Below are 23603 nucleotides of genomic sequence, written 5' to 3' on the forward strand. Positions count from 1 at the left end.
ATATAATTCTATGTAAAAAAAAATATACAGTGAAGGAACAAGGTTTCTGGTCAACAGTGCAAAGATGGAAATCACTGCATTAAATAGATTCATCCTGGAATATTCAATTTTATTGTTCCAGTGAATAAAATGTCTTTTTTTTTAAATCGAGTTTGTACAATGTTTTATATTTATATGCTTTCCCTTCTACAGGTCAAAGCTGAAAATTTGAATGATCTTGGTGTTCTTGTCTCTGGTGTTGGTGTAAAAACATTTGAGAAGTTCAAAGGGCAGCAGCTCCGGTTTACTTTTTCTCAAAAGGATGTGGCAGAAACTACAAACGCCATGTTGCCAGTGCAGCAGAAGTCAATAATGGAAAGGGCAAGTATTCCCATGGATTTGGTAACTGACAAACTGCATGTCTCAGCGAGGGTTCAATACACAATTCCAGAGATTGAACATGTTAAGATTGAAAATCCAAACTGATTAACTTGAAACAAATGAGCTCCTTATACCAAATTAACTTGAACTTGACTGTTATAATGAAAATGAGTGGGTATTTGTTTTTTTTTTTGAGAAATTCTTTCCTTGTCAGCCTCTTCTTTTTAAAAAGATAATGTCAAGTTTATTGTCACCTGATTACAACTCAGAACATTTCTCTCAGTATTCAACCTCTCATTTTAAAACATTGAAATCAGCACCACAGCTGATGGCAGTTTATCCTGTCAGTTTGTTTGTCAGAGTTATCCAAAACCGATCTTGTGCTCTTCCCAAAGTTAACATTTTACTTTAAAAATTAAAAAATACCAAATAAAGTTGCCTGAAATATTTTAATAATTCAGCAGACATCAAGATTAACTAAATTAACTGAAATAAACCCATCACCAACGCTGATGGAATAGGTGAGGACTTTCTTTCAAATGAAAGGATTTGTGTTACTTCAGTAGCATAAATACAGCCCATGTTCTGGCTCCAAAATCAATGACTGTGATGCACACGTACAGAAATCAGGATCAAGATGACTCCTGCATACAGATTTTTTGGGTAGTAATGCCAAACTAGGCCCAGAACTTTGATAGCCTAACCAATGCATTGTATAAATTTAATTTTGTTAATTGAATTCAAACCTTATCCTTTTGTAGATTTAGATGCAGGTATTATACATTTTCAGAGCGTAAGGTATTTGCTTCTTGTCTATTGTTCTGTGCCTTGAGATAGATTTTTAATAAATAAAATAAAAGGGATAAAAATAAAAGAGAAGGAATATAAAATCAGTCTATTTGCAGATGACATCATAGTATACTTAACAGAACCTGAATTATCAATAAAAGAATTACATAAGAAATTGAAGGAACATGGAGAAGTATCGGGGTACAAGATCAACGTAAATAAAAGTGAAGCGATGCCAATGAATATTGCAGAGTTCACAAAGTTTAAAAAAGAATTACCATTTAAATGGAAAACGCAAGCAATGCGATACCTAGGTATTAGACTAGATAATAATCTAGGCCATCTCTAAAAATTATCAGCCATTAATGAAGAAATTTTCGTGCAGTTGGATAATCATGTTGAGGAACTTTGGGGGACCCAACAAGGTTGGGTCAGATACAGCAATGAGCTCTCTGAACCCTTCTCCATTAACAATGGCGTGAAACAAGGCTGTGTTCTCGCACCAACCCTCTTTTCAATCTTCTTCAGCATGATGCTGAACCAAGCCATGAAAGACCTCAACAATGAAGACGCTGTTTACATCCGGTACCGCACGGATGGCAGTCTCTTCAATCTGAGGTGCCTGCAAGCTCACACCAAGACACAAGAGAAACTTGTCCGTGAACTACTCTTTGCAGACGATGCCGCTTTAGTTGCCCATTCAGAGCCAGCTCTTCAGTGCTTGACGTCCTGTTTTGCAGAAACTGCCAAAATGTTTGGACTGGAAGTCAGCCTGAAGAAAACAGAGGTCCTCCATCAGCCAGCTCCCCACCATGACTACCAACCCCCCCACATTTCCATCGGGCACACAAAACCAGTTTACCTATCTCGGCTGCACCATTTCATCAGATGCAAGGATCGACAATGAGATAGACAACAGACTCGCCAAGGCAAATAGCGCCTTTGGAAGACTACACAAAAGAGTCTGGAAAAACAACCAACTGAAAAACCTCACAAAGATAAGCGTATACAGAGCCATTGTCATACCCACACTCCTGTTCGGCTCCGAATCATGGGTCCTCTACCGGCATCACCTACGGCTCCTAGAACACTTCCACCAGCATTGTCTCCGCTCCATCCTCAACATTCATTGGAGCGCTTTCACACCTAACGTCGAAGTACTCGAGATGGCAGAGGTCGACAGCATCGAGTCCACGCTGCTGAAGATCCAGCTGCGCTGGGTGGGTCACGTCTCCAGAATGGAGGACCATCGCCTTCCCAAGATCGTGTTATATGGCGAGCTCTCCACTGGCCACCGTGACAGAGGTGAACCAAAGAAAAGGTACAAGGACTGCCTAAAGAAATCTCTTGGTGCCTGCCACATTGACCACCGCCAGTGGGCTGATATCGCCTCAAACCGTGCATCTTGGCGCCTCACAGTTTGGCGGGCAGCAACCTCCTTTGAAGAAGACCGCAGAGCCCACCTCACTGACAAAAGGCAAAGGAGGAAAAACCCAACACCCAACCCCAACCAACCAATTTTCCCCTGCAACCGCTGCAACCGTGTCTGCCTGTCCCGCATCGGACTTGTCAGCCACAAACGAGCCTGCAGCTGACGTGGACATTTACCCCCTCCATAAATCTTCGTCCGCGAAGCCAAGCCAAAGAAATGAAGAAATTACAAGATGACTTAGAACATTGGAAAGATTTACCACTAACACTGATAGGAAGGGTAAATTGCATTAAAATGAATATCTTCCCAAGGATACAATACCTATTTCAATCGTTACCAATTCCCTTAACAGAGAAATTCTTCAATGAACTAAAGAGAATAATAAGGAAATTCTTATGGAAAGGGGGGAAATCCGAGGATAGCGCTAGATAAATTAACAGAATGGTATAAACAAGGGGGCTTACAGCTACCAAACCTTAAGAGTTATTACAGAGCAGCACAATTAAGATATCTATCAGATTTTTATCAAACAAGGGAAAAACGAGACTGGACCAGGTTAGAACTAGATAAAATAGGGGAGAAAGTACCAGAACATATACTTTATAAGTGGGATGAAAAACTGGTGCAATATTGAAGTTCACCAGTACTGCACCATCTGCTCAACATTTGGAAGAAGATTCATGTAGAAAAGAAAAAAACAAATTACCAACTACCAAAATTATTATTGACACAAAATCAACTAATCCCTTTCACAATAGATAACCTTTCCTTTAGAGAATGGGAGAGAAAAGGGATTAAAAGAATAGAAAATTGCATTTTGTGAAATAATTTATTATCATTTGAACAAATTAAGTTCAAATATGGAATAACTCACGGTACAATGTTTGCATACCACCAGCTGAAAACCTACTTAAATGACAAACTGGGAAGGAGACTGAGGTTACCAGAAGGAAGCAGCTTTGAATATGTGATTACAGACACAATGATAATTTAAAGATTTATAACAAACATGTACATCAAGCTGCAAGAGAAAGAGAACGATGAAAGAAACTCTAAACTCAAACAAAAGTGGGAACAAGATCTAAACATAAAAAGATAAAAAATGAAATATGGGAAAAGCTATGCTCCAGAACTATGAGAAATATATTAAACACGAGGTTACTTATGATACAATATAATTGGTTACACAGGCAAAATATCACTCCCCAAAAGTTAAATAATGTTGTATCTGATCCAACATTATCAGATACATGTTTTCGCTGTAAGAAGGAAACGGGAACAACAGTACATGCAATTTGGGCATGTGAGAAAGTGAAAAAATTTTGGGAAGATCTAAATCAGGTATTAAATAAAATCACAAAAAGCAACATACCAAAAAATCCAGAGATCTTTCTTCTAAGTAATACAAAAAGTAAAGAATTAGGCATCAAACTGGATGAAACACAAAAAAGATTTATTATGATAGCCTTAGCTGTAGCAAAAAAATGTATAATGTCAACTTGGAAATCAGAAGAGAGCCTGAGAGTACAGCAATGGTACATAGAAATGAATAAATGTATTCCATTGGAAAAAAAAATTTAATTAAAAAAATAAAGTTACATTATTTGAACAAGTTTGGGAACCATACATGGAACACAACAGAGAGGACCTTCCACTGACTTCCACCCCTAAAATGTTAGAATGAGAAGAAGACGAAATGAACTGACCCAGTGTGTAAAAGTAGATGACATAATTTCCTTATTTATTGTGTGATGACATTTTCATTGTGTGATGACATTTTTTAATGTGTTTATTGTATTGTATATGTTGAATGTTTAATGGGTTTGGAAGGGGGTGGGAAGGAGGGAGGGAGGGGGGAAAAAGGGGAGAAAATGACACTGTATATTCAAGAGGGAAATGTTTGTGTGTATTTTGGTTAATATGGTTCACAGTGTGAAAAATAAACAAAATTCAAAAAAAAGAGGAGCATTCAGTGTTCACGGGAAGATTGGAGGGACTCCAGCAATGGTTGGCTCTCCAAGGGTTTGACTGTTCCGATAGAGAGAACCATGCTTCAATTTGTAACATGTTTTGTGTGAACAGCCTGAATTGTAGATTAATGCAGTGCTTGTAATATCTGGATAAAGGGGTGGCATTGATTTACCAATAAAATGCAAAAAAAAGAGATAGATTTTTAATAACCCCTCTCACCCACAGCTCTCTCTTGTCCTGGTAGACCCATACCAGTACTGACTCTCCCACTTCTAGAGATCTGGTAGATTTACTTGGAGACGGGGATTGTTCCATGCAAAGGCCAATGTTTGGATGTACTGTGGAAAGTCTTGTTCTTAAGTTACATCCTAACATCAATTCAGCTGGTGTTCATTTGGTTGTGGGGTGTGGAGTGTTTCTATATCCAAGCAAGAAATCTGTGATTTTTGTGACTCTCTAATACGCTTAGGAGTTTCTTAGTTTTCATGGCCTTTTTGAAAGTCTGTACAAAGCATTCTGCTTCCCAGTTAGTGCTTGGGTGGTAGGGTGCTGACATGACATGTCATGTATTGTCATTGCATAGGAATTCCTTAATGGAATCTGATACCAACTGTGGACCATTATCTGAAACCAGTTCAATAAGCAATCTCTATAATGCAAATATACTTTGCAGTCTTTCAATTGTCTGTAGCCGCCACCATCCATTTAATTATCTCATCTTTCTGTTCAGTCTCCGGTAGATAGAGCATTAGTGTGGTTATTTGGTGTTGCTGGTTTATGTTTCAAATTGTATGCGGCCAGCAGCATGAGTCACCTTTTGAGTTCTTGTTGCTGCTAGCACTGGAATTTCCTTTTTAGGCTGAAGGATCAAACTAAGTGGTTTGTTGTCTGTTACTAAGATAAACTTTCTACCATACAAGTATTGATGGAATCGTTTGACACCAAATATTATGGCAACGTCTTCTTTTTCCAGTTATGCATAATTACATTCACAAGTCATCAGAGAGCAGGAGGCATAAGCCATAGGTTGTTCGCTTTTTTCCATTACCTGTGACAACATCACTCCTAATCCCACTGGCGAAGTATCCACCACAAGGGTCACTTCTTTTTCTGGGTCATAGTGGATGAGAATATTGTGGTTTGACATTAATAGTTCTTTCAAGCAATCCATCAATTGACTAGTCTCTTCATTCCAGCACCATTTCTGGTCTTAACAATTGGTTTTAGTGGGCTGCACAGCATTGACATATTTGGAATATTTCTGATGATGGTTAACCAAACCCAGGAACGAATGCAATTTGGCTCGATTTGTTGGGTAGAGTGCTTATGCCTTTCCCTATGCCATCAGTGCTTTGTGATTTGTCAGTGATTGCTTAAAGTGGCATGTAGGTGGAAAGAAAAACATTTGAAAACAACTTTTTTTGTCATTGTACTTAATGGACTCGTTATGTGCACAGTTTCATAAGTTCAAACGAAATGGGCCAATAACAATTTTTCTCAAGCAAATAGGTACCATAAATACACTCTTGTTGCAGTTGGGTTAGGACCTTTTGTAGGTTGGGTAGATGCTCAGAGTCATCTTGACCTATGATTATAATGTCATTGAGGTAACATCCTACATTAATGCCATGTACATTAATGTCCATGGCTGCTTGAAATATTGCCGAGGCAGCTGATATTCTGTATGGCATTTGGGTAAAGGTGAATAATCCCAAATGAGTATTGATTGCTACATATTTTTTTGAGTATTCATCCAGTTCTCTTTGTTGATATGCTTGTGTTAAATCCAGCTTCATTAATTTCTTTCCCCTGTTCAGGGCCTTTTGGGCATCAGAAGTTCTAGTACCTGCAAATCTTGGTTAATGCTGTCTTTATAGTCACCATAAATTCAGATTTCTCTTTTGGCTTTTTGCACTGGCATGATGGGAGCTATCACTGTATTGGATTCTTTCCAGTATTCCCTCGTTTTTCAGTCTGTTACATTGCAATTTAATCTTTTATTGCAAATGGTACAGTTCAGGGCTTAAAGAACTTGGATTCAACATCTAATTTCAGGTATAATTTTGCCTTGACTCCTTGGATTTTTCCCAGGCCTTTTTCAAAAACTTCTTGAGAACTGGCTCCAGTTTTGGCTTGGTCTTATCTTCCAGGCATAAGTTCATTCTGGATCCAATTTCCATCCAATCTAGTTGAATGTGTGACAGCCAGTTTCTTCTGAACAACGTTGGTGCCTTGGTGTCAATGACGTAGAGGGATAATCTTTTCAGTGTTCATTCTTTATATTTCACATTTATGTTGGATTTTCCAAACACCTTGTCTTTCTCCCCATGATCATTTTTAACACCGTACTGGCTTCTTTAATGGTGAGGTGAGGTAGTAGTCATTTTTTTTTAAGATTAGTGGCTTTAACAAAACTACTGCCCTGTGTCCAACTCCATTTGAAGAGATTAATTGTAGATTTTCACCTTGAAAATAATCCCTTTTGTTCCCCCCCCCCCTCACTTTAATCCTCAAACATACATGACTTCTACTGTCTTGACTTCCTCCAGATCATTTGTTTCAGTGCTGGGGCTTTCATTCTTCTCCACCCATCTTACTCTGGTGGGACACTATTATTGTGGTGTTTTTTTTGTCCTTTGTACCTTTGTTTCTTGGACACTTGGCTCTAATGTGCCCTTCTCTGTCACATAGACGACATCTAGATCTTCTGAAATGACCATTACTGTGGTTGCTTTTTCTACAGTGAAAACACTCTTGTTGGGAGAATTTGCCCACCACTAGTGTTTCATTTTGGCTGACGTCCAAGTTATTAGCTATCTCGAAATGCAAGGCTGTATCATGTGCTAAATTAAATGTTTCCTCTTTATTTTTTAACTTAATAATCATTGTCTAGCACTGCGGTTTGGAAACACATTACTAATCGGTCTCTTAATGCTTTGTTTAATCCAGTGGTCACAACCTTTCTCTTTCCGCACATACCACTTTAAGTATTCCCTATGCCATTGGTGCTTTGTGATTAGTAAGTGATTGCTTAAAGTGGTATGTGGGTGGAAAGAAAAAAAAATTGAAAACAACTTTTTTTTCATTGTACCTAAGGGACTTGTTATGTGCACAGTTTCATAACTCCAAATGAAAAAAGGCCACTAACAATTTTTCTCAAGCAAATTTTTCTCAGTAACAAATGGGTCGAGAGCAGTGATTCTCAACCTTCCCTTTCCACCTACATACCACGTTAAGCAATTCCTTACTAATCACAGAGCACCTATGGCATAGGGATTACTTAGTATGTGAGTGGAAAGAAAAAGGTTGAGAACCACTGGTTTAAGAATTCACCAAACTCACAGTATCATGACAGTTTACATAATTCAGCCAAATTTTCCTTACCAATTCACCTGTTCTGTTTTCTGTAATAAAATCTTTATCTTTCTGCCGAAACAGGTGGTTTTGGACTTAGATATGCCTCTATTATTGCACAAAACTCTGCCTAAATTTTTGTTCCTCGTCAGGCGATATCTGAGATTTTATCAGTTGAAATGTATGGCTTCCCATTTGGCTTAGAAACAATGATTGTTTTTGGTAAAAAGGCTCAGTCTCATCAATATTATAGTGAAGACAGCAATGATCAAATCTTTCTAGACAAGTCATATTAGTTTTCCTCCGAGCCCACAAACTTTCCAAACTGTGCCTCCACTCTTTTGAGTCTTATTTGTTCTCTGTAACTGAGCTTGTGGGGTTCACTGTCTGGATGATCTCATATTTCCTCTTTAAATCTTCACTCTAATGTTTGGAGCATAGAGGAGGTTCATTTCAATCTTCGTCAACAATCTGTTATGTGTCCTAGGTTTAGAAATACACTGCACACAGAGACGTGATGCTTCTTTCATTGTCTAATACATATCTAAAATTGTTCCCCACAGCACACAGTATACATGAGTGATGAAATTATCACACCTAACGTGATGACATCATATTCACGAAGGCAATATACATAACAATAGAGACACACAGACATGTTTGTCCTTTTCCCTAATTCTGTGGTAAATTATTTTGCAGATCTTCTTATTCTTTAATAAATATTCTACTTGTGAATTATTGCTAAATATTAAATCTGTATGGTACCCCTAACTTCATGGCATCTTTTGATTCCAAGAACAAAATGACCCTTTCACTGACCTCTGGATACATGACTTTGAAACATTCTTGTGTCAAGGGAATACCCCAATGTTTTGTTTTCTTGGTTTTAATCAATGATCTCCACTCAAGGTTACTTTGCCTCTTTTACCACCTAGCTAACTTTTTTTGGGTGCTTTGGCCTAGAAATTGGTATTAATCCAAAATGAGGGAAATCATTGTGGCAACAAGAAATGTTTCAGCACATCTGGGCTCAAGCAAATAGCCCTTTTGTGCCATTGTGACACAAACAGCATATTGGATTGGAAGGATTTCACTCTTTTAGTGAATCTGTGACCATTTGAAACATAACAAGCTATATACTAGTGGGAAACATGTCCGTATATGGTTGACTTGCTTTTCACAGAAACCTGAACTGATGAAACCTCTTTTAATTATATAGATCTTGGAGACGGAGGACATTAATTTTGCTCTATATTTGCTTCCTGGACCACTTCTGACAACAATTCCAGTGGACAAGCTGAAACAGGCAAAAAATATCAGTGTAGAGTTACTGAGCCAAAACAAACTTTGGAACTTGGGTCAGGTAAGAGAATGGATCAAAAGGGAAAATATAACAAAATTAAAGGGGTGTCAGGTCAAAGTGAATATGCAACACACTTATAATAGACTCCAAAGAGCCTTTAAATTGCCCAAAAACTATTTAAACTTTATAGAAAATATACCCCCCTCCCCCATCTCCCCCAACACACACTCAAAAGAAGTGGTGGAGTGGTAAAATGGATAACATTTTTTTAAAGTGTGTTACACATTCATCGTGTTACTGTTGAAGATACGCATAAGAATTCTTCTGAATTATTTTCAGGAGGAGAATCTGCACTTCTGAACTGAATTTTTTTTTTCCCTCTGCTTCTGAAACCAACTTATCTTTCTATTTCTTTTTTCTAGTCCATTGTTCTAATTAATCTTATTGAAGGGGAACTCAAAAATCCTGAAAATATTAGGTAAGCCAAGAAAGCTCTTTGAGATTGACATTGAGGCTTATTATTTTGACAGATCTGGTTCAAAGAATAACTAGTTATCAGAGCTTCCAGCATTTCTTACTTTATTGTCATTTCCAAGTTGATTGATAATAATTGCTTTAAGGAGATGACATTCATTCAAACCCAAAGAAATAAATCTGAATCTTTTAATTAAAGCAATTTAAATATAATAAGTGATGTGGCAGGTTTGTGGCTTGCCGGCCTTTATGGGGGAGAAAGGGGAGGAGTCACGAGCCAGCCACTGGGAGCAGGGTCAAACATAAAAGGTTGTCATGTCATTTACATACACAATAGTGGTTTCAACATAGTAAGTTACAAACTTCTTATTGACTTCCAATGTATATGAATTGTCCGTGAAAAACAATAACCATACCTTGAGGAAGTGCTCAGGCCTGAAATGTCAGTAATATATCTTTATCTCCTATGGACGCTGTGAGACCGGCTGACTTTCCCCCTGCACCTCTGTTTTTACTACAGTCACAGCGTGTGCCAATATTTGAGTTTCACGACAATAACATAATGACTGATCGGGAAGCAGGAAAACCAAAGGAAACCTCTTTAACTCAAATTGTCTTACGGAACATTTGAACTCCCTTTTCTACCACGAGTGTTGGGAATTAAGGCAATAGCACAAATTTGTGGCTGAAATATTGCAGCATTTCCTCCATCTTGTATAAGCTTGTCTGCGATAAAGTCTAACATCACAATCTTCATCGTCAGAGACGTGATAACTACCAACTGAATCAGGCTTAAGCGCGTGCCCTCTCTTAGGTAGGAAGACCAGACCTGTGCACAATACTCCAGGTGTATTTTCAGAGTACCCATTTAATTAGATCTGCATTTCTTTACAGCTGCACTCAAGCCTTCTTACAAATAAAAGCCAAAATTTGCTTTCCCAATTGTTTGCAGTATCTTTTTGCTGACTTAGTGCTCCATGTCATAGGACACCCAGGTGCCTTAACACCCCAACAGCATTTTATTATTTTTTTATTCTAAGTTTCTATTGCTTCCACCAAATTAGAGGACCACACTTTCTCTCATTAAAGTTTGTCACCCATGGACAAAGCTGTCAATATCGCCCACTCGTTATCACAACCCCTTATTGTCATTCAGCTTTGGACCTACACACTTTTGACATGACACACTTGAGTTCCTCATCCAAATTGATTTTGAACAATTCGAGTCCTGGCAAAATTGCTGTTGCATCACACTGCTCAGTGCTTCTATTCCTCACCTAGGTTTCCTTTTCCTCAATCCATTACATATTTTACCACCATGTCATTGCCCTCTAATTTTGTCGACTAATCTGTTGTGTAACACTGATCAAAGGCCTTTCAAAGATCCAAATGTAATATGAACTTGCCTATCGTTAACTAAACTGCTAGGTACAATTTCACATTCCAAATGATTTGTTATACATGGCCTCCTTTTTAGCCATGCCCAATCCTGTTACTATTTTCAAAGTTCTTGTTACTGATGTATTAATAATAATTTTGCATTCAACAGGTCAGGTGCAATGCAGGATGGTTGTGGGAGGTATGATAATTGTTTCATATCAGATGGGACCTGGGCATCTCAAAGAAATTTGAGCCACTTCTTGGCCTCTGTTGGTCAGGGTTGACCATGGGTTCTGTGCTTCTGTAAAGCGAAGCTGGAGAGGTCTCTCCAGGGCATAAGCCAGGGCAGAGTTGATATGGAGATCTGTCTGTTGCCCATGCAGTAGGGACCCAGCATGTCCCAAATGACGTCATCACATTGTGATGTCTTGACGTCCCTCAGAACCTCCCAAGCCAGCTCGATTAAGCCTCCGGTGAACTGCTGCAGAATTAAACTTCTTGTGTATGATTAAATGTATTTTCTTATCTTTCCAATGAAAGTAAACTGAAGACTGCTGTCAAAGGAATGTCATGCAATTTGATCAAGTCCCTGAAACTTGATGCTGTGAGGGCTGTGGCAACCAACCCCCATGCTTCCATTGATCAGGTAATTTTGTGTCTATAATTTCAAGTGAAGCTGCTTTCCATAGCAGCCAAATTCACATTCAATTGTATAGTCAAGTCAAATAAGAACCTATTTATCATCATCTGATTGTACAAGCAATCAGACGAAACAGCATTCTCCGGATCTCGGTGCAAAACCTTCAGATGCACAACCAGACATAATATGCATACAAACAAAAGATTGATGTGCAGGATAAGTATTTTACCAATACAAATAAATAATTAAATATTGTCTTCTACTTGTAAGAGTCTCGGATGGTGAGTGTGAGCAGTTCCTTTCGTTGTTCAGCATTTTCACTGATGGTGAGAAGAAGCCTCAGCCTGGTGGTGCTGGCTCTGATCTTCCTATATCTCTTCCCCAACAGGAGCAGCTGAAAGATGCTGTATGCAGGGTGGAAGGGGTCCTCAATGATTTTGCGTCCCCTCTTTAAACAGCGATCTAGTTTGATCACGTCAGAGGAGGGGACGGAGATTCCAGTAATGCTCTCTGCCTCTCTTAAGATCCGGTGGATTGACACCTGAACCATTTCTCTGCAGCAACCTTACCACACTGTGATGCATCCAGCCAGGATGCTCTCAATAGAGCTCGTATGGAAGGTTGACATAATGGTGGTGGCCGGTAGCCTTGTCTACTTCTGTCTTCTCAGGAAATACTGTTTCTGTTGCCCCTTCCTGACAAGTGAGGAGACTTTGAGTGTCCACAATAGGTCACTAGTTAAATGAACTTCAAGGAACTTAGTGCTTTTCACTCTCTCTACTACAGAGTTGTTCATGTGTAGAGGAGGGTGTTCATTCCTGGTCTTTTTGAAGTACATGATCATCTCCTTTGTCTTCTCCATGTTACTCTCACACCATTTCACAAGGTTTTCTACCTCTTCTCTGTAGTGCAACTCATCATTGTTGCCAATGAGGCCCAAGTACTGTTGTGTCACCTGCATTCTTTCTTTGAGGCTGTTTGGGTGGAATTGAGGGGTGAAGGAGGCATGAGGGTGCTAATAGGGGTGTATTACAGACCACCAAATGGGCCAAGAAAATTAGAGGAACAAATTTGTAGGGAGATAACGTATTTGTGTGAGAATCATAAGGTAGTGATAATGGGAGATTTTAACTTCCCTCACATTGATTGGGATACCCATACAGTTAGAGGGCTGGATGGGCTAGAGTTCATTAAATGTGTTCAGGATTATTTTCTCAATCAATTAGTAGAAGAACCGACTCGGGACGGTGTAATACTGGATCTCCTGTTAGGGAATGAGCTAGGTCAGGTATCGGACATTAATGTTGGAGAACAAATTGGGTCTAGTGATCATAACTCTGTTAGTTTTAGGGTAGTTTTAGGGAAGAGCAAGGAGGGGCCTAAAGTTGAGTTTCTGGATTGGAGAAGAGCAAATTTCAAAGGAATAAGAAGGGATTTGGGGAGTATTGAGTGGGACAGGATATTTTCAGGTAAGGATCTAAATGAAAAATGGAGGATATTCAAAAAAGAAATTTTGAGGCTACAGAGTAGATATGTCCCAGTGAGGATCAAAGGAAAGGCTGGAAGTCATGAGGAGGCTTGGTTTTCAAGGAATATTGGAAATTTGATTAGGAAAAAAAGGGAGGTGTACAAGAGGTATAAAGAGCAGGGAGCTGAGAATTTGAAGGAGGACTACAAGGAGTGTAGAAGGAATCTTAAGAAAGAAATTAGAAAGGCACGAAGAGGCTTTGGCAGACAGAGTAAAAATAAATCCAAAGGGTTTCTATAAGTACATTAAAAGTAAAAGATTAGTGAGGGATAAAATTGGACCCCTTGTAGATAGCGAGGGTAGGCTGTGTGAGAAGTCAGAGGAAATGGGGGAAATTTTGAATGATTTCTTTGCCTCGGAATTCACTAGAGAAAAAAATATTGAACCAGTTGAAGTAAAAAAAAATAGTGGGGAGGTCTTGAAGCATATAAGGATAACCAAGGAGGTAGTGATGGCTGTGTTGAAAAAGATAAAGGTGGATAAATCTCCGGGACCGGACAAAATATTCCCAAGGACACTCAGGTAGGTTTGTGGACAGATAGTGGGGCCATTAACAGAGATATTTAGGATGTCACTGGCCATGGGGGTAGTGCCAAAGGATTGGAGGGTGGCTCATGTTGTTCCGCTGTTTAAGAAAAGGTCCAAATGTAAACCTGGGAATTATAGGCCCGTGAGTCTGACGTCTGTTGTGGGCAAGTTGATGGAAAGGGTTCTGAGGGATGGTATTTACAAATATTTGGAGGTACAGGGATTGATAGGGAGTAATCAGCATGGTTTTGTCAGGGGTAGATCATGCTTGACAAACCTTATTGAATTTTTCGAGGGGGTTACAAAAAAGGTTGATGAAGGGAAAGCTGTGGATGTTGTCTATTTAAACTTTAGTAAAGCTTTTGACAAAGTTCCCCACAGGAGGTTTGGAAAAAAGGTGGAGGCATTTGGTATAAATAAGGAGGTAGTGAAATGGATTCAGCAATGGTTGGATGGGAGGTGTCAGAGAGTAGTGGTAGAAAATTGTTTGTCCAATTGGAGGCTGGTGACTAGTGGAGTTCCTCAGGCATCGGTCCTGGGTCCACCATTGTTTGTTATATATATTAACGATCTGGAAGTAGGGGTGGAGAATTGGATAAGCAAGTTTGCGGATGATACAAAGATTGGTGGTGTTGTGGACAGTGAGGAAGATTACCGTAGATTAAAAGGTAATTTAGGAAGGCTGCAGGTGTGGGCTGAGAAATGGCTGATGAAATTTAATACAGTTAAGTGTGAGGTGTTACATTTTGGAAAGGCAAATCTAAATAGGTCATATGCATTAAATGGTAGGCTATTGAGATGTGCAGAGCAACAAAGGGATTTAGGAGTGATGGTAAATAGTACCCTCAATATTGATACTCAGGTAGATGGTGTGGTGAAGAAGGCATTTGGAATGTTGGCCTTCATAAATCGGAGTATTGAATTCAAGAGTAGGGAGGTTATGATGAAATTGTACAAGGCATTGGTGAGGCCAAATTTGGAGTACTGTGTCCAGTTTTGGTCACCAAATTATAGGAAAGATATAAACAAAATAGAGAGAGTGCAGAGAAGGTTCACGAGAATGTTGACAGGATTTCAAGGTTTGAGTTACAGGGAAAGGTTGTGCAGACTGGGTTTTTTTTCTCTGGAGCATAGAATATTGAGGGGAGACTTGATAGAGGTGTTTACGATTTTAAAAGGGACAGACAGTAAATGTCGATAGGCTTTTTCAATTAAGAATGGGGGAGATTCAAACTAGAGGGCATGGTTTAAGATTGAAGGGGGAAAATTATAAGGGGAACATGAGGGGAAATTTCTTTACGCAAAGGATGGTAGGGATGTGGAAATAGCTTCTGGCAGACATGGTTGAAGCGGGATCATTGGTTACATTTAAGGAAAATTTTAAGGAAAAAGGAGAGGACTGGAGGGGTATGGACCGGGTGCTAATCAGTGGGACTAGGAGGGTGGGGATTTGTTACGGCATGGACTAGTAGGGCCGAACTGGCCTGTTCTGTGCTGTACGTGGTTATATATGGTTATTATATATGGTTATTCTTGATGACCTTATTGGAGCTGGATCTGCAATGCAGTCGTGGGTCAGTAGCATGAACGGTAGCAGGATGAGCACACCACTCTGAGGTGGCCAGTGTTCAGCGTGATGGTGCTCGATATTCTTCAAATGACCCGGACAGAGGCCTTTCCATTAGAATGTCCAGGATCCAATTACAGAGATTATTGAATCTGAAGAAACAAAACTTGCTTTGAAAACCTGTAGCCTTTGTGTTCCACATCACACTGACACAGAAGAAGGCCACTTGGCCTGTTCCGTTGGCAATCCTGCCTCAAGAACATTTTCTCCCACAAGACTATAAGCTGTAGGAGCAGAAATAGGCTATTCAACCCATTGAGTTTGCCCCACTGGTTATTCATGAACTGATCCATTTTTCCCACTCAGCCCCCACTGCCCAAACTTTTCCCCATAACTTTTCATGGCCTGATTAATCAAGAACCTATCAATCTCTCCCTTAAATGCACCCAATGACGTGCCTCCCCAACTACCTGTGACAACACTTTCACAGATTTGCCCGCAGCTGGCTTAAGAAATTTTCTGTTCCAAGAAAATGCTGAAGTTGTGCCCTCTTGTTCCAACTAAAGGAAACCAACTTTCTCCATCTACTCTGTTCATCGCTTTCAACTTTTTGAAATGCTTCAGTTAGATCTCCCACCCCCCCCCCCCATTCTCCTAAATTCCAACGAATACAGGCCAAGAGCTGTCAAATTCTCCCATATGATGACCCTTTCATCCCAATGTCAGCACATCCTTTATGAGGAGCAGAAACCTGCTCACAATACTCCGTAAGGTCTCACCAGTGGCTTATAAAGCCTCATCATCACATCCCTCTTCATTTTATTCCTCTTGAAAGGAATGCCAGCTCTACATTTGCCTTCTTTACCATTGACTCAACATGTAAGTTTATCTTCAGGCTATCCTGCACAAGGACTCAAGGTCCCTTTGTACCTGGATATTTTTAATGTTCTCCCCATTTAGAAAATAAACTGATCATTTATATTTTCTACTAACGTTCATAACCATACTCTTTCTGACATTGTATTTCATTTGCATCTTCTCCTAATCTGTCTAAATCCGTCTGTGGTCTCCATGTTCCCTCTGCGCTACTTGCTCCTCCACTTTCCTCATATCATTTGCAAAGTTGGCTATAAAACCATTCATTCCACAATCTAAATCAGTGGTTCCCAAACTTTTTCGGGCTTTCGGGCTGCAACCCCCTTGGCTTGCAGGTCACATCCCGAGCAACCATTCCCCCCACCCACACAGTGGAACTAGGGTGTTAGTGGGGGCGCTGACTTGGGGTAGTGGGAAGCTTAGTGGCAGTGTTGAGCAGGGTTGGGGGGTTAATGGGGGCTCTGAGCGGGGTGGTTGTGCAGTTAGTGGTGACGCTGTGCATGGTAGGGGGGGGTTAATGGTGCCACTGAGCATGGTGGGAGATTAGTGATGGCACTGAGCCAGGTTGGGGGGGGGGCAAATTTATGACAGCAGTGTGGGATTAGTGGGGGCGGGGAGGGGGGATCAGTAGAGGTGCTGACAGGGGTGTGGTAGTTAGCGGCAGAGCCGTAGGGGTTGGCGGCAGCGCTGAGCGGGTGTGTGGAAATGGCATTGAGAAGGGGGAGGGAGCAAGGCTGGCAAAATAGTGCAGCGAGTAGAGCTGCTGCCTCACACCTCCAGAGAGCTGGGTTCAACACTGGCTTTCTGTGTTGTCTGGACAGAGTTGACACATTTTTTCCTTGACCATGTGGGTTTGCTCCTTGTCCCAAAGATGTGCTGATAGGTTAATTGCCACTTGGCATGGATTAATAGGGAAAATGACTCAAAAGGGAGATTCCAGCCATGTGTAAGTGTGAATAATTTGCAGAGATAGAGGGAAATAAGGGAGGAACGTGGAACTGATGGTATTGAATACCTGGGAAGTGGAATACACCTAATGGCCTGAGATTGCTTAATTCTGTGTGTAATAAAAATGCCAGCCTGCTCTCTTCATAATTCAATCCCTCTGGATGAATATGTAATTTTTTTCTATTTTCTCACATTACTCTCAGAGCTTGCATGTTGTTATTGCAAATTAAATCACCATTAATTTTTTTTTGCTGTGAAATGTTTCCATAAAAACAGGAACCACATTTTTTTTCTGTGTGATTCTATTCTATGAAATGGACTTTTAAATGAGTGTTAAATGTTTCTTTTATGTAACATTGTTGGTGTAACTCTTCTGAATAAACATAAAGCCACAACTAAAGATCATAAAGTTTGATATGCAATATTTAAATGTTACATTATTTGTAATTAAAAAAAAAGTTGTATTGGCAAAGTTTTATAATTTACAATGTTACAGATCATTAAGGCAACACCTTTCTTGACATTTTTGTAATTGGCAGATTCGCTGTTCTACCAATAAGTTCAGCCAACTGGAATACTTCAGAACCATCATGGAGGGAGATATTGATGAGTTCCTGGCCTCGTACATAATTTTTGCTCAGTAAGTAATCCATGCATTATCCCCCCCAGCTCACCTTAGAAAAGCAGTCCAACGATTGACTTCCCTTTGACCAATCTGATTTAAGAAATGCATTTCTCTGTGGAAAACAGTTTTTTTTTGCACCTTGAACATCACCTTCAAAAGCACATAAGCACCTTCAAAACTAAAGGATCATATCTCAGGAGGTTCTCCAGAATGTTTGTGTATTGCACTACTATCACTGTGACACTGTCCCTGTTTAACTCCAGAATCATCTCTTTCTTTTCTTTCCCTTCTGATAGTTCCATCAAATGAGTGACTTGTTACTTTATAAAATTTAAAAAAAAATTTTTCACACTATGAACCATACTACACCATAATACACACAAACATTTCCCTCTTGAATATACACAGTGTCATTTTCTCCCCTTCTCCCCCCCCTCCCTTCCCTCCCTCCTTCACCCCCCCTCCCCACTCACTAAACGTTCAACACATATGATACATTAAACCCATTAAACAATGTCATCACACAATGAAAATAAACAAGGAATTTGTGTCATCTATTTTTACATACTGGGTCAGTTCATTTTGTTTTCTTCCCCTTCTGTCATTTTAGGGGGTGGAGGTCCGCGGTAGGACTTCTCTGTTGTGTTCCATGTACGGTTCCCAAACTTGTTCAAATACTGTGATGTTATTTCTTAAATTATATGTTATTTTTTCCAATGGAATACATTTATTCATTTCTATGTACCATTGCTGTACTCTCAGGCGATCTTCTGATTTCCAGGTTGACATAATACATTGTTTTGCTATAGCTAGGGCTATCATAATAAATCTTTTTTTGTGCTCCATCCAAGTCGAGTCCAAGTTCTTTACTTATGTAACTTAGAAGAAAGATCTCTGGATTTTTTGGTATGTTGCTTTTTGTGATTTTATTTAATACCTGATTTAGATTTTCCCAAAACTTTTCCACTTTCTCACATGCCCAAATTGCACATACTGTTGTTCCTGTTTCCTTCTTACAGCAAAAACATCAGTCTGATATTGTTGGGTCCCATTTATTTAACTTTTGGGGTCTGGTGTATATCCTGTGTAACCAATTATATTGTATCATTCATAACCTCGTGTTTATTGTATTTCTCATAGTTCTGGAGCTTTTCCCATGTTTCATTCTTTATCTTTATGTTTAGATCTTGTTCCCATTTTTGTTTGGGTTTACAGCTTGTTTCCTCGTTCTCTTTCTCTTGCAGTTTGATGTACATGTTTGTTATAAATCTTTTAATTATCATTGTGTCTGTAATCACATATTCAAAATTTCTTCCTTCTGGTAACCTCAGCCTGCTTCCCAATTTGTCCATCAAGTAGGTTTTCAGTTGGTGGTATGCAAACATTTTACCATGAGTTATTCCATATTTGTACTTCATTTGTTCAAAAGATAATAATTTATTTCCCGAAAAACAATTTTCTATTCTTTTGATCCCTTTTCTCTCCCATTCTCTAAAGGAAGGGTTATCTATTATGAAAGGGATTAGTTGATTTTGCATCAATATTAATTTTTGTAGTTGATAATTTGTTTTATTCCTTTCTACATGAATCTTCTTCCAAATGTTGAGCAGATGGTGAAGTACTGGTGAATTCCCATGTTGCACCAGCTTTTCATCCCACTTATATAGTATATGTTCAGGTACCTTCTCCCCTATTTTATCTAGCTCTAATCTGGTCCAATCTGGTTTTTCCCTTTGATAAAATTCTGATAGATTTTTACCATTCTGTTAATTTATCTAGTGCTATCCTCGGCTTCCCCCCTTTCCATAAGAATTTCCTTATTATTTTCTTTAGCTCCTTGAAGAATTTCTCTGTTAGGTGAATGGTAATGATTGGCATAGGTATTGTATCCTTGGGAAGATATTCATTTTAATGCAATTTACTCTTCCTATCAGTGTTAGTGGTATATCTTTCCAATGTTCTAAGTCGTCTTGTCATTTTTTTCATTAATGGCTGATAATTTAGTTTGTATAGATGGCCCAGATTATTATCTTGTTGTATACCTAAGTATCAGATTGCTTGTGTTGCCATTTAAATGATGATTCTTTCTTAAACTTTGTGAAACCTGTATTTATTGGCATCGCTTCATTTTTATTTGCGTTGATCTTGTACCTCGATACTTTTCCATATTCCTTCAATTTCTTATGTAATTTTTTTATTGATATTTCTGGTTCTGTTAAGTATACTATGATGTCATCTGAAAATAGACTGATTTTATATTCCTTCTCTTTTATTTTTATTTCTCTTATTTTATTTTCTCTTCTTATCAGTTCTGCCAGTGGTTCTATAGCTAGCACGCACAGTGAGGGAAATGGTGGACATCCCTGCCTCGTTGACCTGCTTAATTTAAATTGGTTTGGTATATATCCATTTACTGTCACCTTCGCCAATGGTCCCTTATATAATGCTTTAATCCAATTAATATATTTTTCTGATAGGTTGAACCTCTGTAGTACTTTGAATAAATAATTCCATTCTACTCTGTCAAAGGCTTTCTCTGCGTCTAAGGCAATTGCCACTGTTGGCGTCTTGTTTCCTTGCACTGCATGAATTAAGTTAATGAACTTACAGATATTGTCTTTGAATTCATCACGAAAGAATTTTAAAAAGTCAGTGAAGGTCATCTCACTTAGTTTAATGTCTGGTTGTTTCTTCTCTCGGCCGTTACCTTCTTCTGCCCGGGTTTTAGCTCGTGTAGCTTTTCCTTCAGTCATTTCTTCAAAATTTTCAGACTCAAGTATAATTAGAGAAATAATAAAGATCTTTCTGACTTCTGTGAAGTTAGTTCAAAGGTGGATACAGGTTAAAAATAGTATATTTTATGGAGCAAAAACCAAAACGTGTTCACTCCATGAGTGCCACCTGGAGACTCCAACTTATAGATATTGTCCGTTGTTCATCTTTTCTTAATAAATCCAGTTTGATCTAGTTTTACTATTTTTGGTACACAGTCGGCCAATCTGTTTGCTAATAGTTTAGCTATTATCTTATAATCTGTGTTAAGTAGAGATATTGGTTTATACGATGCTGGTGTTAGTGGATCTTTCCCCATCTTTGGTATTAATGTAATTATTGCTGTTTTGCATGAACCTGGCATGTTTTGTGTTTCTTCAATCTGGTTCATTACTTCCAGGAGAGGAGGAATTAATAAGCCTTTAAATGTTTTATAGAATTCTATTGGGAGTCCGTCGTCGTCTCCCGGTGTTTTATTGTTTGGTAGTTTTTTTTAATATATCCTGTATTTCCTCTATTTCAAATGATTTTATTAATTTATTTTGCTCCTATTCTTGCAATTTTGTTAGTTCAGTTTTAGCTAGAAACTCATCTATTTTGTCTTCTTTCCCTTCGTTCTCACTTCGATATAGTTGTTTGTATAATTCCTTGAAGTTTTCATTGATCTCCGTTGGGTTATATGTAATTTGTTTGTCCTTTTTCCTTGATGCCAATACCGTTCTTTTAGTTTGTTCAGTGACTTGTTACTTTGACTTCTTTCACCCCCCACCCCTTCAAAAATAAAATCCTGTTCCACCAGTAAACTTTCTCAATGAAGCCAAAAAAGACTTATTCGATTGATTCCTGAGTTACAGGAGTTGACTGATGAGCACAAATTAAGTAGGTTGGGTTTAGATGAATAAGAGGTGATCTTATTGAGCTGTGAGAGACTGAAAGAGTTGATGTGAATGGAAATTTTAACAGATAATGCTGGAAACACACAGCAGGCCAGACAAGATCTGTGAAAGGAAAAATTGAGTTTATAATCCAGGGGGAAGTTCTTTTTCAGAAATGGAAGGCAAAGAGAAAACAAAGCAGAGTAATGAGCGTAGTTAGATGATAAGAATACAAACAAAAAACTGAATAGCATAGTGGTTAGAACATTTCTAATCTGGCGCTGCTTTTAAGGAGTTTGTTCTTACTGTGACCACCTGGGTTTCCTCCAGGTCTTCTGGTGCTCCTCCTCTCCCCCAGCATTGACATGCATTCATTCTGAAAGCGACAGCGGTACCACTGTCATCGAGCTCCGTGTAAGGTGGCGACAACATCAAGAGATGCTCCTCCACGGAGACTGGGGAGGGGAGGGTGGGCTGGTGCTTGCTGACCCAGTGATCCAGGGTAGGTGGAGGGGAAGGGAAGACCGGATAAAGTGTTAGAAGCAGGAGATCTGTGGGCTGAAGTTGAAAGTCCTGAAGAAGAACTGAAGTTTAGTGAGGAGGAAGAAGCTGATGAAGAAATATCTCCAGCTTATGGTCGGCCTAAAATGAAATACAAAGATTATTTTTGCACAGCAATTACAGGCAATGTCATGGAGAATATAATGACTGTTAAAGAGGATGTGGCAAAATTTGATGGAAAAAGTACAAGAAAATGTTAAAAAGATGGAAGACAAACTTGAGGATTGTGATATTGATCAATGTTAACAGAAATTGAATAATTTGGATGATTCTTTCACTGGATGGAGAATAGACAAAAATGATTTATTAAAGAAAATTGACTCTGGAAAATGTGAGCCGGAGGAACAATATGAAGATGGTGGGAGTTCTGGAAGATTTTGAAGACTCTGAACCAGTAAAAAAAAATTCAAAAAATGGATTCCAGAAGTTTTAGGATCAGAATTATTTCCAAATGGGCTGGAATTAGATAGGGCCCATTGAGCGATTAGGAAAAAACTGTTACCGGGTCAACCACCCTGATCTATTTTGGTAAGGTGTCTTCGTTACCAAGATCGAGAGTTAATTTTATGATTGGCAGCTCAGAAGGCTCGACAACATGGAGGTCTGTTGATCATTAAAGATAGAAGTGTTTTTCTATGCGGACCTTAGTCAAACTATTATTAAAAGACGTAAAGAATTTAATTCGGCGAAAGCAGTCCTCTGGCAGAAGGATTATACATTCACTTTCAGACTCCCAGCTGTATTAAAGGTCTTTTATGGAGAGTATGAAACACAATTTGTTTGTGATGGAGGTGCATTGGTATTTGCCAATTCTTTGTCTGACCTTAAAAAAGGGGCAGTCTCCATCTTCTCAAATGCAGAAATCAAATGGTACCTTTGGAAAGAAGGATAATAGAGAACGAAAAGAGAGAAGGAAGAAAACCTTGGAAGATCAGACGGATGAGTCGCAAAAGAAGGAGAGCCGTGATTCTGAAGAGATATTCATTGATGATTATCAAATAAATAAGGACTTGGAAGAAGCTTATCATTATACTTGAGAATTATATATATATATATATATATATACATACACACACCGTTTTAATTCTGTTTGGGAGAGATGCAAAATCTCACTGTATCTCTCACCGAAACCATTGGTCACATAACATAACATAACATAACAATTAAGTCACTACCCATACAGTAGAGGGGGAGGGGTAGTACAAGTAAGTATTTTTGAGGGGGTGGGGTGGTTATTATTCATTTTTTAAAAAAAAATTATTCTTTATTTGTTCTATTATTGTTCAGAAGGATTAATTTTATTATGTTTTATGTGGATGGGGGTCCTGCTACATGGGTTGGGATGGTAGTGAAATGAGATGGCAAATTTAATTATTGCAGCACTTAATGTGAATGGGCTCAATCATCTGATGAGAAGGAAACATGTTATCTTACATTAAAAATTAAAGGTAGATGTGGCAATTTTTGTTAATTAAAAAATTGTCATTTAGTTCAGAATCTGCATACGAGTCAGGGGGAAGAGTTTTGATAATAAATTGTAAGGAAAGAGCTAAAAGGATCAATCTTATTATCAGCAGTTGTATGATTGTGCCATTAGATAGGGAGGGGTTGGTGGGATTG

General features: G+C 38.8%; 1 protein-coding gene across 4 annotated transcripts in view; it reads left to right on the plus strand.

Moving 5' to 3' along the window:
- Positions 1 to 23603, plus strand: part of LOC138741051 (otoancorin-like) — a 120750-nt gene that overhangs the window by 47258 nt on the left and 49889 nt on the right. For all 4 annotated transcript variants that reach the window (XM_069894527.1, XM_069894529.1, XM_069894530.1 and 1 more), the window contains 5 exons: positions 193 to 360; positions 9126 to 9269; positions 9632 to 9687; positions 11604 to 11709; positions 17690 to 17790. In XM_069894527.1, the coding sequence (XP_069750628.1) occupies positions 193 to 360; positions 9126 to 9269; positions 9632 to 9687; positions 11604 to 11709; positions 17690 to 17790 (575 nt within the window). The remainder of the gene's footprint in view (positions 1 to 192; positions 361 to 9125; positions 9270 to 9631; positions 9688 to 11603; positions 11710 to 17689; positions 17791 to 23603) is intronic.

Source organism: Narcine bancroftii, chromosome 8 (genome assembly GCF_036971445.1).
Source record: "Narcine bancroftii isolate sNarBan1 chromosome 8, sNarBan1.hap1, whole genome shotgun sequence".
NCBI classification, from domain to species: domain Eukaryota; kingdom Metazoa; phylum Chordata; class Chondrichthyes; order Torpediniformes; family Narcinidae; genus Narcine; species Narcine bancroftii.